At 45.9% G+C, this 20,159-nt stretch overlaps 1 protein-coding gene across 7 annotated transcripts in view; it reads left to right on the top strand.

Annotated features, from left to right (window-relative positions):
* SNTG2 (syntrophin gamma 2) overlaps window positions 1–20,159 on the top strand; it is a 319,099-nt gene that overhangs the window by 115,985 nt on the left and 182,955 nt on the right. For 5 of the 7 annotated variants that reach the window (XM_046660432.1, XM_046660431.1, XM_046660433.1 and 2 more), the window contains 2 exons: window positions 16,548–16,591; window positions 16,694–16,735. The exons of 1 other annotated variant lie outside the window; for it this stretch is intronic. In XM_046660432.1, the coding sequence (XP_046516388.1) occupies window positions 16,548–16,591; window positions 16,694–16,735 (86 nt within the window). The remainder of the gene's footprint in view (window positions 1–16,547; window positions 16,592–16,693; window positions 16,736–20,159) is intronic. One more of the 7 variants, XM_046660436.1, reaches the window with a different exon arrangement.

Here is a 20,159-nt window from a genome sequence, read left to right as displayed (position 1 = left end):
TCTTTTTATAGGTAGACTTCCTTTGTTGAGTCAATAGACTTTTAATGTCCACACAGTCACCTAAGATTTTAGGTTTTTGCATTTATGTAACCCTGGGAAAAGGGAAAAGGAAAGACTTACTTGTCCATCCCAGATTGAGAAGCCTACTGTGTCACCATTATTTCCTCCTTATACTTTGCCCTGATATGTTAGCGTCATGAGAACCTGTGAATGTGGTTCAAAGGGGGATGTGTTTGGCTGTGAAATAGCCTCAATTGATAGTGAAGGAATAGAAGTTTGTCTGTCTCGTTTAACAAGGAGCCCAGTGTTTGATGAGGTTCTCTAGCCCCAGCATCCCTCCATCCTTCTGCTGAGCCATCCTTAGCTTGGGAGGTTTTATTCTCAAGTGTGTGGCCTCATGTTTGCAAAATGGCAGCTACATTTTAAGACAATGGTCTTCTGTCCAGGTAGAACAAAAAAGACATGGAAGGGCCCATTCCCCAAGAGGCTCCATCCTTTAATTCAGGGAGAAAGCCTTCACAGCATTCTTTCCTCTCCATCCCATCCGTGAGCACTGACCTCAAACTCACTGCAGAAAGGCCAAGGGAGCAAGGTCACCATGAGATGTTTAGACAATGCCCATCCCCTGAGTTGTGGGGGTGTCTTGCTCCTTTCACTGAGATTGACATTTGCTGGAACCATCTGAGCGGACGAGTCTGTCGTCAGGGCGATGACTTGAGAGTGCCTGGGAAAGAACTTAGTTCAATTTTATCACCACAACTATGCCATCAGTAGCTTCATTTCCTCAGAGACGAAGGGTCTGGTCTGTTCATTTAGCTCTGCTCTTTAAAACTTGGACCAGTCCTTATTCGTGGCACAGCACTGAGCCCTTCTTCTCCTGGCTTAATATTTATGACCATTCTCCACATTGTGATAAAGTGCCTACTGGCATCCTGCCCTTTCCAGCTATCCCACATCCTCATTCTCTTCATTCTTCTGTTAACAAAGCTTGTAACTGGCTTCCCAACCTGTGTACTTTTGTGCCAAGAATGGATTAGAAGTCTGCTGGGAAGTGGCCTTGGGCTCCCCTTCCTCAGCCATCACAGGGCCTCTCAGAAGCATTCCAGGTCTTCTACCCAGCGAGCTCTGTCTCCTCTTCTCTTGAGAACACTGTGGCTCTGCTGAGGCCAGGCATGCGGTCTGGGCTCTGACCAGTGGCCTCTGCCCCGTCCAGGCCGTGTGATGCTGATGGTCAGAGCTCTTCGCTTGTTCCTGTGAGACTCGAGGTGCACAGAACTGCTGGCATCGCCTCATGCAGCTCGAGTGGCTGATCAGGGTGAAGAGGGAAGGTGATCAGTTAGTTTTAGCAACAGGAGCGCGGTGTCTAAATAAGTGAAGAAACCTTTGCCATTCGTGCCGTCACCTCACAGGGTAAGAGTGGCCCCGGACAAATGGTTTCCTGAGGAGGTAGTGCTTAGGACTGAAAAGGTTTGTGTGGTTTTCCTCTGATGGTGTAATGGAGAGGCTTGTTGGGTTCTGTCATGTGGTTTGAACCCAGCCGGCCCTCAGCGTGAGCCCTCCATTGTGTATGAGGTTGAGCTTAGCCGCGTAGGCGTTTAAATTCTCAGAGGTTCTGTGCTTTGCTCTCTCCCTCCCTGCTCCTGCGAGGCGTCCAGTGTACCTGCTGAGGCCCGTCTGCTTAGGAGGCATGTGTGCTCACTGGGATGACGTGCCAGGCACTGGGGATGACAGTCACCGAGAGTTCCAGTGAGAAACCTAAACCCGCAGGAGACCATAGCACTTAGTGCTATTCTGTGAAGGTTACTACTTAGGATTTACCAGAATCAGCGATGATCTCTGTGGGTGCGGTGTCCACACAGAGGGTGCAGATCCCTGTTCACACCACGTCCCTTGAGCATCATTCTTCTTTCTGACTCTTCTCTCTCTTCGCCCAAAAATCTCCAGTGGCCCTCTGCTGCTCACAGAAACGTGAAGGCTCAGGCTGGACGTGTGAGCCCTGCTGAGTGTTGTTGGTTGCCTGCTGTCCATGATGCGGGCCCCTTCCTGTGGCCAAACTTCCCTCCCCTCTGCCCTGAGGCACCACAGGTCCTTGCCCACCCGGCCTTCCCTCCACAGAGGCTCTGTCTTTCCCTCAGTTTTCCACACTCTGCTCAGGATGCAAACACCATTCCAGCTCACCCAAGAGGCTGCCCACATGCTCCGTGATAAATGCATAGGGGGCACACACACCTGTGCCTGCCCATGAACCTGAACACACACACCTGTGGATACACGTGCACACACAACGAGAAGGTGTCACTGAACATAAACAGGGTCATTTAGCTGCTGCACAGGTGGGCCAACAACTAGACCACCGGGCTTGTGGCACGGAAGGAGGTTTATTATGGAAAGGCAGCAAGACGGGAGATGGGAGTGAAAACTCAGATCCACCTCCTCGAAGGGAAAAAGGTAGGGGATTTTGTCTGGGGTCTTAGGTGGGGGGGAACATATGGCCATACTTCTTGGCACCTTCCCACCAGCCTTGAAGGCTGAACTTCTTTTCCCTGGACTGTCTGGACTTTCCTGGTTAGTTCTCATCCTCAGCCTGTGCTTGGCCTTGTGAGGCTGGGTCTTGACGTCTGGACCCTGACGTCCTGGGAAAGTCGGCTCGCGCGTGTTCTAAGGAGGGCGGAGAGACGCGATTCGTTCTGGACAGTGGTGGCTCTGCTGAGCACGCACAGCCGCAGGTTGCAAAGCTCATCTCAGGGTTTTTTTCTCTTCTTCTTGCCCAGGGAAGATTTTTTAACTCCTTCGTTCTCGGTTTCAAAGGTGTAAGATATCTTGAGTCAAATGCATATCTTCTTAATGACATTTATGTTTTGGAAAATAAAGCGGCATTGTATATTTCTCCCATGCCCCTTTTTATTGTCGATCACAGCAGCTTGCTATTAGTGATTACCCCGTTCAGACTGTATAAAAACAAGGAAGAATGAAGAGTTCCTCTATAATCGAATGAAATTTAAATGTAGTATTTCTGATATAGCAAAACCTTAGAAACCCTAAACAAGCTGCATACAACATATAAAGAGTGAATGAAGGGAGACATGGAGGCAAGACTTGAGAGTAGAAATTCTCACCTTAACAGGAATTCCCTACTTTGGTATAAAGCTTCTGTCGTATGAAAAGGGCTTTCATGTTCGTTGAATCTTGATGAAAACCCTGTGAAATGGAGAAGGCAGTGGTAGCTCTTCACATTTCACAGGTCAGGAAATAAACAGCAAGAGAAAGCCTCGCCCACTTTTAGCTTCCGCTAAAAGGCAGTTTAGATATAAGCGTAGATTTGTTTTGTCTCAAAATCCAGTTCTTCCTGCAACGTATCATCTCATTATGTGCTCATAAAATTCACTCACGGCACAGTTTGACTCAGGCATCGTCATACCGCTTTGGTGAGAATTTGGGTAGGCCTGGACCCCGTGGCTAGGTGGGTGCCTGCTTCAGGAGACAGATGGGACAATTAGGAAATGCCCAGAAAATTGCAGTAAAAAGGAGCGGGGAGGAGCTCCTCCCATTAGGAGGGCACAAAGAATTGGAACTGTTAATGTCCTGCACATGGAACTTTCATTGTTACGTACAAGTAAATATCCTCAGCTAAACGATGGATTCTCCCAAGAGCTCTTAAATTACAGCCGAGCGTTAGATTGGAAACAATGCCCTGGACTGTTCATAAAGATGCTTACACAGTACACGGAGTAACCATTTCTATAGTCCAAATACGTATATTGCACCAAGGGGGAAAATAAAGGGAACCTTGGCCGTGTGCAATAGTGGTTTGCCAGCCCCCGCAGGGCAGCCGCCCGGACCTTCGACCTCTGGAGCCGCGGCCCTGAGAGCTGTTGAAACACGACATTCGGACGTCCAGGATGTCTGAGTTTTCCAGGGTGCGGGTGTGAGGTCGCCTGATGCCCTCTGCTCTTCGTTTTTCTCCAGAACTTTCGCCTGTTCTTGGTGCCTTACTGCTGTGAACATGCCGTCATTATAGTGGACTTGTGATTAACTTATTTTCATGTCCGTGATATGTTATTAATCTTGCGGGATTCAATATTAAATCTTTTCCCTTAATCCTCACATTTCCCTTCTGATTCCCTCTCTTCCGTCCAAACATTGACTCCTGCACCTGCGTGTTCCTGTGGAGGTCCTCGTGACCCCTGCCCTCTTGCAGGCCCTAGTAAATTTTGATAGGAGCCCGGAGAGCAGATAGCAGACTGAAGAGTCTGAATGATACTTTAAAGGCCTTAAATATTTCATTGCACCGGCCCGGTGGCGTCTCGAAGTTCAGAGCAGCGGGCTGTGCCTTCGGCATCAATCACGCTGCCGCTCAGCCTGGAAGCAGTGCCTGGAGACCGCCCCATCCTCCCTTCCGTTCTGTAAGGAAATGGCTTTCGAAAAGGAAAATGTGTACAGACACGCAGCCCAGCGTGCCCGCAGTGATGAATAAGTCAGTTTCTAACTTTTCTCTGGAGGTCTGTAAATATTTAATAGACCTCTTCTGCCTTAGATGGTTTATCCTGGGTCCAACCAGGTTTGTGTAGAAATGCACAAGAAACTCCTCTCACCTGGGGTGGGTGAGCGAGGAGCCAGATTTGGAATTTTTAGGTCAAACTTTTCTTCCCCTGCTTCTTATAATAAATGAAAATCTGCTTTTCCTGTAAGTTAGCTTTCGTAAGAGGGAAGGGAGTCCCCTTTTCCATTCCCCAGGTCTCTTTAGAGACACAGCACATGGAATGAGTATCTCGACATTCCTTCCTCTTCATTTTTCATGAATCAGTGACAGCATGCTTTTAGCGCTATCAAAATAAATAGAACTTGAAAGGGATAATAAAATTGACTCCGTAGCTGAATGAGAAGTGTTGAAACCTCAAAAAGAAATGCTAGATGTATTAAAAGCCCTGAAGTACACATGTTGTGTGTCGCAGGTTTAATTTAAATTCTGTATGGGAGGAGACTTCCTCTCTAAGAGCTGAGCGCTAAGAGGGAAATTGAGGCAGAGAAGCAAACTGGCGGGCTGTCAGAGTCCCACTTTTGACAGATCACTTGCTGTTCAGATCAGAGGGAGGCAGAGGGCCGCAGAGAATCCAGTTTTGATGGCTACGGGAAGCGTCTGAGGTGCTCGCCTCACACGTGCTTTCTGCCCGAGAGGCGCTGGCCTGGGACCCACTGTGTCGTGGCTCCTAATTCTCCTGACGTCATCGGCTGTGCCAACTTCCACTGTGGAGGGCCGTCCTGGAAGATGAAATGCTTTTCAATTTAAATTTATGTGATACTTTCAAATGTACTGAAATCCCTTAAATTACTTTGAGAATTTAGATGTCAATATCTAAATATAAGTAAAATAATAAGTAGATGTAGTATATCATCATGGATAACACATAGTCCCCCAGGGCCCCTTGAAGGAGGGGAGAGAATCCTTGTTGCCATGTCAGGGACTGACAGTTCATCCTCACAGTCCTGGGAGGGGAGAACACGAAGCCCCTCGTGCAGATGGGGTCACTGAAGCTCGGGGCTGGGAGAGCCCAAGGGCAGGGTTCTGGAGGTGAGCTCGGGCAGTGTTCAAACCCCAAGGGCCCTGAGTCTACTCCCGAGACTGAAGAGCGGCTGGTCCCCCTGGGCCTGCACTGGCCCCTGGGGATCCCTGCAGGTGGGGTCCGACTCATCCTAGCACAGGTGACTGACTCGTGTCAGTTAAATGGAAAGCAGTCGGACCAGGTCTCTCAGAGCTCAGGGTGTAGGTGTCCTCAGGGAGCTTGGTGAAGTAGGTTTTATTTTTGAGGATCAGGGATCACGATGTTATGTACCTGAAAAGACTGTGTGGGCTCACGTAATATTTCTCTCACTCGCTGCAACCGCGAGAACATGCGGGCATCTTACCAGTGTGTGAAATAGCACCCAGGATAGTGTGAAGCCATGGTGCAGACGTGAGCCTCTAGTTGGTGCAGAACTGTCCGGAAGGGGGATATTCTGGCATATGTCTTTATTCTTGGAAAATTAGATAAAAGCCACTGAAGGTCATTGACTTTCTCTCTGATAATTCCAGTCACTTTGGGATTTTACAGAGCCCTGAGTGGCTTGTTTTTGAGACATCGGTGCAGATTATGCAACAACAGAGAGTAACAGAGAGAGCTGATATTCTTAACAAATCTCTGACATCAACACATTATTTATGATTTAATTTTAATAGAAATAACTTATTATCCTTCTGTTTTCTTTCTCATAAATGTGAAGACGAGAACATTTAAGTTTTAAAAACAGATAATGGAGCTTTCAGCTCCCTTTTGGGTTCCAGTTGCATCTCCGCTCTCCCCCAGCACCCATCCTGTTGGTGCGCATCTGCGCCTGTCTCTTGGCAGGCTTCCATTTTCCTCTGATACTTTGGCATTACTCATTCAGGGCCCCTAATACCCGACCCCACCCCCACAATGGAAATCTTTCCCAGGATGAGTTATCTTAAATCTAAATTATTGAAGGAAAGACTCATACAGAACACATTAATTTCACATTCTACCACCTTTTTTTCTTGTAGATTTACAATATATAACCTTCAAAAGTTTTAAAATTGGTTATATTCTGCTTAATTCATTCTTAATTGAGAAACTTTTTTTCTCTTCGAACAAGAGACAATTAACACAGCAGATTTGATAGTAAATTTCGGAAGAAGATAAGATGGTATAATAAATAACGGAACAGAAAGACAGGATGGTGCGGCAGACACAGGGCGAAGCTGTAATTTCCCATTCTGTAAGGGATGTTCTTGCTTTATTTTTGCCTCCTCTGAGTAATCGGATCATGACTATGAAATCAGAGCCTACTCAACACCCAATTCTGGACTTTATAAAGACATGAGGGCTCTTTAAAAGGATGAGCAAAAAAGCAACGTACATTCTTACACAAGTGTGGATGTAGGTAACAATTTGGACAACATACCCCTTTGATCTGAATGTAAGCTTGCACTGTGGACGGTTGCTACTTGCAGTGGGCTTTGCGACATGCTGAATCTCTGCTTTATACGTTTATCCATAGTTGTTGCATGTTTCTGACTCATTTAAGGGACCCACATCTACACACGGTGCACAGTGTGGAAACAGTAAGCGTGGGTTCCCTCTGCTTCTCTCAAACCCTTGCTCTCAATCTGAATATTCTATGCCATCTGTCAATATAAAAAAATCCATCACTGTGGTGTGGTGAAGGGTGAAAAATGTGTCAGGAAGCACGAGGTGGGTGAGTGGGGCCATTGAAGGCAGGTCCTGCACGGGACGGGAGCCTGGACACCGCCCCTCTTCCCGGCCACTGCCACTGGACATCAGCTGGACCGGTGTAGACAGAGATGCTAACTTTATGTCCACTTCATGTCCACTTAACATTACTCTCTGCAGGTCTCATTGATTTTTAAAAAATGAATTCTGCGTTATTGATCTGGGAACCACTGGGAAACAACGTAGGCTGTGATTACGAAACTGTGCTGCTCATCCAACCCTGGAGGTGAGGGGAGTATGCACAGTAAGAATACGTGTCCAGCCTTTCCTTTTCAAAGAAAAATGCTGTCTTTCCCCCCTTCACATTTAAGTTACCCAGCAAGGGAATCCATCTTTAATAAACAACACGGAGCCTTTATGCCGGCCATTTCCAGAGGGTTCTCTTCTTGAGAGAAGATAAAGGAGTTAGTAGTCATCCTTTCATTTTTCTGAATTTTCTAAAAACAACTTTCCAAGAAAGCTGCATGCATGGTTCTAACTATTTAGCTCCTTTGCAGAGTACCCTTCTATGACAGCTATTTCGTAGTAAATCATGGGCATTTATCAAATTCTTTATGAGACATAACGAGATGATGTTTGCTTCTGATGCTCTGCAGAAATATTTTTTAACTCATCGTCCATTATGCTCTTGTTTTGTTTATATGCGGATCTACATCATCATCTGGGAATTATTTCCCAAAGAAACATACATCTCTTCTAGTAAATAGACATAAATGTAAAATTTGGGGTAAGTCAGGCACTGGAAATTAATGATTTCGTCGTGCTTCCCTTTCACCTGTCTGCCAAACATTGAGCTAGATGTGAAGGCCAGGTTTCTGCCGCATTAGCTTAGCTTTGTCTGTATTGTCATTCTAAACAGTTATTAATGTTCCATTATGTAATTTAGCAGTTTTATCGTTGTGTGCATATTACAGATGATAACTCACCCCTTAGAAGGCTGGGGGTTGTGAGCCATCTGGAACCCGGACTCTTGATTGTGTTGGCCAAGTGGGGCCGGCATGATAGTTCTCCTGATGGGTTGAGACCTGGTCCTGGAGTCAACGATGGCTCATTGCAAAACTGATTAAGACCAGCTGATGGAGCCTCTTGTTTTTGTCAAGAGAATGCCTTGACGAATCTCTTTAACATTTTATAACAAATTATCTTCATAACATTTAAAATACCTTTCTTGAAAGTGGGTGGTCGCTGGTTGTCATAGAAAGTCTTTGGGCCACCCCCTTACGTTCGTGGGGAGCAAGTCTACTGATTAATAATTGTAGAGCCCCTGTTAGTAAGACTTACAGGCAAACGAACCCATAGGTCTCAATTTCTTGGCCAGGAAATTTAAAAATTGCGCGTGCATGTGTGATCAGCCTTCCTGGGTTCAGCCTGTGCAGCAGTTCGAGTCCTGAGGACCTGTGAGGGCTCACCAGTTCTCTCAGGGGGAGGCCCTGTCACTCATCATGTGATGGACATCCCAGATCCATGGAGGAGATGCTTTAGAGCCCCTTGTTGAAATGGCGGCATAATCTTTTGCATAGTTATGTTTCTGCACATTCTGAGAATAAACTCACAATCCAAAAAGAACAATATATTTTTCTCAGTTTAATAAAACAAATCCAAATATAGTGCTATGAAATTAGATAAGAAAATAAATTTTAATTTTTCCTTTGGGACTAGTGATATTTTACAGAATGAAATCATCTTAAGAAACGACAATGGCAGTTTCTTTCTGACACTCAGATTGTCACACCTGGGCTGGTGGGAGCCCATTTAAGTTGGTTCCTCTATCCTTTCCACACACCCCGCCAAGACCTCATGAAACATTTTACTTTATGTAAAGACATGTGGCAGGCCCAGCTTTCTTGAGCTCCCTGAGAAAGTCTTGTACTCAAGTCGCGGAGCAGATATTTCTTTCCCAGAAGCTCGGGGTCCTCCTTCTGGAGATTAAAATCTCTGTCTTAGAGGTGCCTTCACGCTGCTCTTCCTGAGCCGGCCCTCGGGGTCCTGGGGCAGCACCACAGGTGCAAAGAAAGCCTGTTGGAAGGGTGGGAGTCACTTGGGAAGGCCAGTTTAGAGCTTCCTTTCTACAAATGGGTATGTCTTGCAGCCCATCATCAATACTGTAATAGTTTTTCTACATTTTTCACTAAATGCTAATTAAAACCAATTTAACTATTTTCTTTGTTTTATCTAGTAACACAGAGTAGATTCGAATAATAATTACTACGAATAACACGGGACTGCAGTGTCGCAGCAGCCTGGGGAGGTCCAGCAGTGAGGTGCGGGCCCTGCGTAGCGGCTGCTGAGATGATCTAACACTTGCCTGGTGTGTTCTCTGTAGAGTCAGTTTTCGGTAGAAGACAGTGTTTGGCTGGGGCCTCGGAGACCCTGCTCAGCCTGTGTATTTTGCACTCTCTCCTCTGGTGTTAGCAGGACATTGGAAAGAAGTAGTTTCAGCCCCAGAGGTCAGGACTCTCTTTCGGCCTCAGCCAGGTCTGCACGCAAGGGCCCAACTGTGGTGTGTGCATAAGTTCAGACCATGTGGGCAAACCACCCACCTTCTGCTGCCTCCAGACAGATGTGTTGTGGTATCCTTCGAATCCACAAAACTGTAAAGTGAGTGCTTTCGAAAACGGCTGTAAATTTGGGAGACAGAGGAGTTGTGAAGTTCAAAGAAAATGCAAAAGTGACCATATTATTCAAGATCCGACATTTATGATGATCCAATTTACCTAATTTATGAAGCACTTTTCTTTTTAGCTTTTAATCTCTGAGGACAACTTTTCCATTTATTTTCACCCGTTTTCTTGTTTTTCTCCAAACTGTCATATACAAATATTCTCTCACTAATTTTAATATCATCTGTTCTACATTGGTCTGCCAAACAATAAATTAAACTGTAAAATTATGTAAAGTTTCAGAAACCTTAATCTTAAAACAAAATTAAAATTTGTTTAAAATATTAAAATTTTAATCAAAATTTAAAATTTACTTATTTAAACAAAATTTAAACTTATTTGTTAGGATAATATCATAATATAATATATCTTTTGACATTCCGTTTTGTGATTTAGGCCAGGTCAGAATGTTCTCAGTTACCCAGGACCCAGGGGAAAGCTGTGTAAACACACATTCCTTCTCATTCACCTTGGCGTGGAGTCACCGAGGGTATAATTTCAGATCTCCCCACTGCTGTTGTTTCAACACCACGTAAATCATCTACAAAGAAACACTTCCCTCTTGGTGGTGTCATCAGAGAAGTTATATTTTTATGTGGAAATGTATACAGTTAGTAAAAGAGAGAATGTAGGCAACCTCCTAAATTTTATCAAATCCTCTTTGACAACGTGTATGTGTCATGCTGAGCCACGATTCCACTTTCCGGTTATCCGTGGTGGAGGCCTGGAGCTGGGAATGAGCAGAGGGCTCTGGAGCCCGAGGTTGTGGGACAGACCCCGGATCTGCCCGCCCCACACGTGACAGCCTGGTGGGGGTGATGATTCCACCTCACGCGGGGGCTGTCATGTGGCTGAACTGAGTCGGTGCTTACAAAGGACTCTGAAGAGTGTCTGACACATAGAATGCTCAGTAATTTTTAGTCATTATTAATCCAAACAATAAAATTCAGAGCAGTTAATATTAAGACTTGTTAAGAAGTATTATCATTTTATAATATTACCCAGATATAACAAAAGAGTCTAATTTTACAAAGGCTGATTAATTTGCAAGAAGGAACAAATTATTTCTATTATTACTGTGCTGCAAACAATTGCATTTACATAACCTCAAATAACATTACAGATAATAGCAATTAATTTGACTTGAAAAAACAAGTTTAAAAGAAATAGAAAACATCTCGTACCATTTTTGCGTGTTTGAATGTTCATATGGATTAAAATACTTGATGTAGCATTTCAATCTTAAATTATGATATAATGGCAGGATTACCATAGAAATAAACTAGAATCACTTTTCAGCTAAAATCCACAGCCCAAGCTTAATTTGACCAAAGAGTTTATTTTATTTAGGAGCATTCATTGAAATTTTAAATTAAAATCAAACTTTCCTTACTTTATTTTATTGCCCATTTTACCACTTTTTAATTTGTTTTTTTGGGACTAAAAGCGTCCCTCAAATGAAAAACATTTCCGAGATTTACTTGGAAAGTCTTTAAATGACCTTCATTTGGCGTCTGGGAGCCGATCTCCTTCCGGCTCCCTCCACTGAGCCAACACGTCTCCATCGCTGGTGTTAGGCCCCCAGCCCCCAGGTTCACCCTCCCTCCTTCTTACGATGCGTTTACACTTCAGCCATTGATAGCTTTTTATTAATGACTACATGTAGCTGTGTGGCACACGGCCCCTTCTCTGATCCCTTAAACTATAATTAGATTTGAACCAGAAGAAAATCTTTTAAAGTTCTGGGCCTTTTTTTTTGTTTTTTGAGAAAGATTAGCTCTGAGCTAACCTCTGCTGCCACTCCTCCTCTTGTTTGCTGAGGAAGACTGGCCCTGAGCCAACATCCGTGCCCATCTTCCTCTACTTTATATGTGGGACGCCTGCCACAGCATGGCTTGACAAGCAGTGCCATGTCCGCACCCGGGATCCAAACCAGCGAACCCCGGGCTGCTGAGAAGCGGAACGTGTGCACTTAACTGCTGTGCCACTGGGCAGGCCCCAAGTTCTGTGACATTTTTGATAACTCTTGTACGAAATTGTCTCAAGACCATTTCAAGTCGTTCTGTTGAAGAAGCTTGATCATTCAAGAAGTGATAAACCGAGGTTTACTTTAGGATCAGTGGTTCCAGGAAGCCGGGCTGTTGCACACAGAGGCGGCAGCTGCTGCGCCAGTTTTCCACCTGGAGGACCAGGCTATGGATGAGGAGAGATGGGCTCCCCTTTGTCTGTCGTTGAGACGACCTCAGAGTGTTACCAGCTCAGGAGCTGAGGGACTTGTGTTTCTCACAAACAGGAGAGAGAGAGTGGAGGGGAGGAAAGGAAGAATAAATCAGCAAGTATTTTCTGACCGCATTAAAGTTAAAAATATTTTCTCTTCAAACTCCTGACTTGTAGTCAACTAAGCGTTTGCACCTTTTCTTTAAGGGTTTAAATTTTTCTCAGAAACTTGGAAATCTTGTGAATGCTTTGCTGTTTACCTGGATGGCTGCGGGCTCGTGAACTCCCCTCCTCGGGAATCGTCCGTGGTGGTGTGTGCACACGACCTCATGCGGGGTCCTCGGGCCGTTCTCCCTGTTGCCTGGGTTCTGACGAGCTTCACACTGAGCGCGGCCTTCGGATCACAGGCCACCCAGGCTGGGGGAGCAGCACGCGGAGCCACGTGGGGCCTTGCTTCCAGGATCGGGTCCCTGGGCGTTCAGCTCTAATCAAGACAGAAAATGCCTCGGCTGAGCCGTACAAGACTCTTCCATGGTCTGAGAAAAGTTTTAATGAATCAGACTTTCCTCAAAGCAAATGTTCCTGCACGCAGGACATGCTGGGGGCACGCGTTGTCTACAGACCCTGAATCCCGCTTCATTTTCATCTGATTACACCTCACATCACAGAGTCAGCGCCCCATTTAGGGCGGGAGCCGGTGCCCTCCATCCTGGCGGCTCCCTGGGCCCCCCTCGCAGGGCTGCACTGCTGTGCTTGGTCCTGCCCAGGGGCGTGTCCCCGGCTGCCTCCCGGTGGCTTCTGGCCATCTCAGATCAAGGCATCCTTCTGATGGAAGACAGAGCTCTGAGAAATCTCACCCACATCATGTTATCTTCAGCTGGAAGGAGGGGATCGGGCTCCCGGCAGTGCGTTTCCCACTGTCGTGTGGGATCGCAGGCACATGGGTCACCTGTGGACAGAACAGAACTCTGTTCCATTTTAGCTTTAGGGTCAGAAAAGCTTCATTAAGCTCCTTAAGTGACGGGTTACGTGCTGTTTTCCTGAGTAACGATATGTGTAATTTTAATCTGTAATTATCTCTTTCACTAGATAGTCAGTGACCTTCCACAGTTATCGTTCTGTTTTGCAAAAGTTAATGCATCTAAAACCAGAGGTTTGATCTCCCAGCTCCATACAGACTGAGGTGAAACAAGTGCACAATGAGAAATCTTCTCTCTACACTGTCTCAGTAAAGACCGAAGCTTATTCTCTGACACACCGCGAACGTGTTTAATGATGGCTCTGCGTCCTCTTCTAATGAGTCTGTGTTTGTCAGTCAGGCCCCTCTCTGGCATCTTCAGCTAGTGGTCGGGAGCCAGAAAGCGCCTGATTTTAGACCTCAGTTCATAACTGTGGCTAAAATGGGGAAATACATATTTGGAAAGAATATGATATTTGTCATCTATGTAGACATTTAAGCTGGTGCAAGCTGATTTTCCTTTATGCTTGAAGAAGCGGAGTGGCTAGAAACTGTTGCATGTCTGTGTCTGGAATTCCTTTCTGCTCAGTTGTATTTACAGAGATTCCACGGAGCTTAACTAGGCGCTTTGAGTTCACGTGTTTATGAACAAGGACAGATTGACCCCCTCCATGGCCCCACAGCTGGGCCTGTAGGACACAGAAACACAGCAGAAACCGTGTGCCGTGGGCTGAGGCCTGCACGGGTCACCAGGCCCAAACTGGGGAGGGTCGCACGTGGGGAAGGTCATGGGCTGCGGGGACCGGCAGGGCCTCTGAGGGGCACGAGGCCACTTAGAGCAGCTTGGAGTGCTGTGAGCGGTGGAGTTGGGTGGAACCCGTCACGTGGGCTTGAGGGCCCTGCTCAGGTGTTCAGGTTCTGAGATAGGTGGGTGCTACTGGTAGGTGGTGTATCATGTGCTGTGCAGTGTAAGAAGTCAGTCTGACATCAGTATGGAGAATAGGGCCCCAGGTGAAGACTCAAGTGCATGGCTCAGTTAGGAGGGTGGTCCCACAGCTGGAGAGAGGGTGGTCTCCTGGCCTGGAGAGGGTGGTCCCACAGCTGGAGAGAGGGTGGTCTCCTGGCCTGGAGAGGGTGGTCCCACTTTCTGGTTAGGGGGGTTGGGGCAGGAGCAGGGAGGCAGCGGGTTCTGGGCACCCTGGAGAAGCCATCTACACTAAGGATGAGGACTGGGGCTTCAGACAGGTCGTGAAGGGCTGGGAGTCAGACAGTTCTAGGCAAGGACATGTCAAGGACAGACACCTGGACACATATTGTTTAACTAGATCACATCATGTGTAAACTTGGAATAATTACATGTACGGTTATATATGCTCATATTTATTTAATAGATTTGTATAATTTTGCAAATGAAAGCCTTGCTGTCTAAGCTTTTAGAGACTTCATACTGACTGTGGGAGTCCTCACTGCCTGAGTTCACTGTTCACCTCGATACCGTTTTCCATAGTAACTCAGAGAATAAAAGTATCATTCGACTAAAATTCTCTGCATGGCAAGTTTGTGCGGGTCACTAAGGGAGGGTCAGAAATGGTTAAACGGCTCTGAGAGTCCTTTACTAATGGGATGAAGTACAGGGCCTTGCGCCGAGATACCGCGGCCCGTGGTCCTGCTTGTCCTGCCTCACCCAGCACCTCTCCCAGGCTTCTCCCCGTCCCGCCCCCGCCATGCCCAGCTGTGGACCCTTGTCTTTGTGGCGTCCCCTCTTGCCTGTTCTTCTTCCTCTAGGCGGGACTCTGATGTCCGTCCTTGTGCTTGGTTTTTCTCATCTCCCCACCCCACCCTACAGAATTAGGTGTCCTGCATCTGAGGTTCACAGAAGATCGTTCACACCTCTCATGTTGTGTTATAGATACCTGGATGCAGATTTTACCATCCGTAATTTCACAGAATATTTGTATCATCAGTGATCAATAATACTTGTGCTGTATTATGCGGAACTTCACCTGCTGGGCTTTGAGCCCCTGACACAGAGAGACACAGAGACAGACACAGAGAGACATAGAGACAGAGAGAGACAGACAGACAGAAGAGGGAGAGATAGAGGGAGGGAGAGATTCTGAGAGGACTGAGGGAGCCAGAGGGAGCATGGATCATACCAGGTGGGTCGTGGAAGGTTTTCTGGGCAAAGGCTGAATTGTCAATGAGAGCTCTATTAGTTACTAAAATCAGCACCGTTACATTCAGTAATAGAAAGGCTATATTTCGTTTTCAACAAAATTTAATACGTGTCCATAACTAGAAATAATACTAACAATTGACATTAAATATATCCATGGAATTTAAAGAGAATTCCAGTGTTAAAAGAATAGCTTATTGCTTGGTTTCCAGTATGTAATCAAAGACATAAATTAAAAAAAATCTGTATGAAAACACAAAAATCTATAAAAATGCTTTACATTTGTGCAAATGTGTTCAGTCTTACTGAAGGGAGTTCTCCCTCGGCCCCTGTGAGGGCAGAAGGGTTAAGTGGAAATGACACTGCAGAGATTTTATTCAAACTTTACAAAGTTTTTCTTCCCTTTTCCTTTAATATTCTCGGCATAGTCTCTTTAATTAAAGCAGTTTGTGTAAATTTGTTCCCAAGAAAGAGAGGAAAAGGCTGAGTGGCTTCTGGGATCCGTGTTTTATTGTCTGTGTAGACTTAATGAAAAATGGGAGTCAGACTTTCCATGCAGGTAATGAAATCCTTCACTGGGGGAGTGACATTTGCATTCCACACAAACGAGCCCTGAGTTTGGAAAATCACTCTCTTAATGTGCTTACAATTAGGTATCTGTTTGCTCTTGGGGGCTGCCTGGGGCTGTGCTGCTGGCTTTTCCCCTCATCATGCACGTCTACGCGCAGTCACACACGCATTGAAAACACGTCCTCACATTCCCACATTCACACTCACTCACCACATGCACATTCATACCCACAGGCACCTAGACACACACATGCTTGCATTCTCACGTTCACACACATGCACACTGACACACGTGCTCACGCTCTCACTCTCACACGTGCACACACATGCATGCCCACATTAACACACATGCACACTGACACACGTGCTCACGCTCTCACTCTCACACGTGCACACACATGCATTCTCACGTTCACACACATGCACACTGACACACGTGCTCACGCTCTCACTCTCACACGTGCACACACATGCATGCCCACATTAACACACATGCACACTGACACACGTGCTCACATTCTCACATGCGTACTCATTCATGCACAGGCACGCGTGCACACACACACACACACACAAGCCATTCCAGTTGCTGTGAACGTTAAGCTTAAGCAGCCACCATAACAAAGGTTACGAGGTCCTGAACTTCTGTTAACACTGTTGCCACTTTTGCGACCCTGCAGCTGACCAAACAGGGATGCTGTTTATAGGAGACGCCGTCCTACAGGTCAGTATTTTAAATGTCAATCCTTAGCTTTGTTGCATTTGAATTGTAAAGATATAGTAATCCATTATTACCCTCAAAATTCTTAATTTGTCATCCTTTCAGGTTAATGGCATTAATGTAGAAAACGCAACCCATGAAGAAGTGGTAAGTGTATTACATTTTATGTTTTTTGTTCTGTTTATTGGATATTCTTTTATTATAGTTATTTTTCTCTAAATTTATATTTTACTGAGTGTATTCGTAGACACAGAGTTTTAGAATTGGAGAAAAATAGCTGGAAAGGTTTAGTAAGTCAAGTTCCAAAAGGATTGCTATGAAATGCCTGCTGTGTCAAGTGCCAAGAGACACGTCTCACAACCATATGCAAGGGGTCTTCACAGACACTATAAAAGGTACATTTTGGGCTGGCATGGTGGTGCAGTGGTTAAGTGAGCATGTTTGCTTTGGCGGCCCGGGGTTCGCCGGTTCAGATCCCTGGTGCGGACATGGCACCGCTTGGCAAGCCATGCTGTGGTAGGCATCCCACATATAAGGTAGAGGAGGATGGTCACGGATGTTAGCTTAGGGCCAGTCTTCCTCAGCAAAAAGAGGAGGATTGGCAGCAGATGTTAGCTCAGGGCTAATCTTCCTAAAAAAAAAAAAAAAAAGCCCACAAAGACCAAACGTAAGTTTCATTGGTCCAGCTTTAAAAAGGGGAGGATTGAAATTCAAGGGGTAGAGGAGTCCAGCTGGGGGCCTCAGGGTTGCTGGCCATGCTGAGCGGCGTCTGTCGGGATTTCCACATGCTGGCTCCCTCTGGCATATTTGTAGGTAACACACTTGCCTGGGAGGATGTCTCATGATGCACACCTCTGGCCTCTGCCCAGGTGATGGCGTGTGGCATGTGGGTCAGCGGGCATCTGCCCAGTGTTGCTTCCGTGGACATGGACTTGGCCAGTGTCAGGTCAGACTCCCACATACAAGGAGGAGTGAAATGAACATCCAGTCCGGAGCATTAATTCTGGCCTTTGGGCACAGAGAAGCCCTGCAGTGCGTCTGTGCAATGTGGCCGCGTGCCTGGACACGTGTGATGAGGGGCAGTGGGGGCACAGACCAACGCATGGTGCTCAGGGTGGCCCAGAGTGGCAGACGGTGATAAAGCTGGACTTGGGAAGTGAGAGGAAGGGAGGGGGAGCGGCCCACATGCAGTGGCCTGAGCTCAGCGTGGCCAGGGAAAGGGCGAGGGGGAGGGGCTGAGGCGGGAAGACCACCCGGGAGCAAAAGGCTGTGTCCTGAGAGTCCCTCGCAAGGAGTTCATTCTGCCTGACGCAGCGAAATTGAGCAAGATTTTAACGTGTTGCCATCCCCCGGGGGGTGGGCGTGCCCACGTTCATCCGTGTTTATCTGTCTAGTGAGCAACTTTTAGTTCCAAGTAGGGGCGGAAAGTCCTCCAATCTGCATAGCGGGATTTCCGTGAGACCAGCGCGCAGTCTGTTGGTGATCTCTCACTAGATGTGCTGCTGCTCCTGCACTCGCCCGCTTCCTCGTTCAGGACGTGTGTGTCGACCCTTACCGTGGGCCAGGCACGGAGTGAAGACTCACGTGTGGGATAAACACGTCTCTTGGTCTCGAGGGTCCTACAGGCTTAGGTTTATGTTCATGGATGAAGTGTTCTCATCTATTTACTTTCTAAACTGAATATTTGTGTTAGTTTCCCAATTTCTGCAAAAGTTTGCTTTCTTAACGTGAGGAAACACGTAGTAATTCAAAGAGAGACAGTACACCCCTTAATAACTTTCATCCCAGCCCAGGGAAAGTAAAAGGCATTCATCCAAGAAGCAAATTTTCGAGTAAATGATGTGTAAAACTTATAAATGGAGCTATTCAAATATTTGACTGATACAAATATATTTTTGAAACAAATCATAAAATTCTATGTCTACATTCTTATGTGACACAAAAGACATGATTGGAGCACTGTTAATGAGACATATGATCTCGATTTTTCAGATTCATAAAGTTCATAAAAATATTAAATTTGTAAAAGACCTCATAAATCACTCAGTTTCATACCCTCATTTTTCAGAGTAAATTCTAGCTTCAATTAATTCTAAAAGAAAAAAAAAATGTCAGTTCTGCTCAGCACAAGAGAGCCATAAAATGAATTTTAATCACTCTACCTACTGTCTCCTTCTTTGGACAAGTTTTACTACTTTAGGGCTACAAAAATATGTTTATTCCCATAATATACAAATATATAATATGGGCATAAACACACCATCTCCCTCTTTGTGATACACTGTGTTGGTATGTAACATCATAGCAGACAAGGCAGAGAGCGAGCTGTCCCTAAGTTTATTGGGCAAATTCTGAGACATCCAGAGAAAAAAGAAAATTGATGATGGGCAATCGCTCAGTCTGACATCCGGGTGCAAAGGTTAACAACGTCTTGGAAGGAGGTGATGCAGGAGAGTGGTCCCCCTGGGGGACCTTCCACCCCGATGTGGTCTGTGGGGAGTGACGGCTGCCGCTGATCCGGCCCCCCAGCTCCCACACGCAGAACTCAGGCTGAGAGTCCACTGAGGGCCCGAGCAGACTCTGTGCTCTGTCTATAAGGATCTCAGAAGGAGAAATGTTAGGATTTCATTTTCCTGCAATATGTTCACAAATTCTTTAAAAATCTCAAATGTTAAATTAAGACATTGTAATAGAAAATTACTTCTATTCTAATATCATAGTCTAAGTTCTTAGTTCCTATGAAAACCATTGATAAAAAGCCCCTAACTGATTAAAATTCACTAACTCATCTCATGGAACCTCCTTTTTATGTTGAGATCAGTCGTTTCTTATACATGCTTTAGTCAATAGCAACTTTTGTTATCATGAGGTCCCATGACAGATTCTAAGTTCAGGTGGTCTTGAACTCAAGAACCCTTAGTCCTTGTTAAAAAACAAACAATGACACGGAAGCTCAGAGCAAGATGGAACCTTCCAGATCATCCATTCCAAGCAGCAACCCCAGGCCGTACCCCCATTCACAGGAATGCATGGCAGTTCACTCTGCATCACAAGGCAGTTTATTCTGTGTGTAACGTGGCATTTTTAGAAGGGTTTCCTAATAAGACCTGAGGCTCAGTTTCCTGTTTCTCCAGGTCGTTCGTTTGACAAATATGAATGAATTTTTCTTAGGCTAATTAATCCTAAAGCAGAGCATCGTATCATATGTAAGTGAAGCCTCTGCCCACGAGGATGAGTGTGGGCTAACGACGGAATGAAAAGTTGTATTCAAAAAATGACAAGGGAATCATTGTTGGACTTGAAGGAGGAGTTGCTCCTTCGCCCGGCTCTGCCTCTGCTCTTGGCTCATGGGGTCACTGGGACTTCTCTGCCTCAGGCGGCCTCTCAGCTGCTCAGGTAGTTACTCTGCCTCCTCCCACTGCTTCCTCACATCTTCTCAGGGTTAATTGACGCAGTTCTCGTGGTCTCTGCTCATGTCAGGTGTCCAGAAGCTCCATCATCGTGAACTGATAGGAGATTGTGGCAGCCTTTCCATCCTGTTATAAGGATGAAGTACCAGATAGAGAAACAG

This window comes from Equus quagga, chromosome 5, assembly GCF_021613505.1.
Source record: "Equus quagga isolate Etosha38 chromosome 5, UCLA_HA_Equagga_1.0, whole genome shotgun sequence".
Taxonomy (NCBI): Eukaryota; Metazoa; Chordata; class Mammalia; order Perissodactyla; family Equidae; genus Equus; species Equus quagga.
The sequence above is the reverse complement of the archived record's forward strand: the minus strand, read 5'-3'. Positions and strand labels throughout refer to the sequence as shown.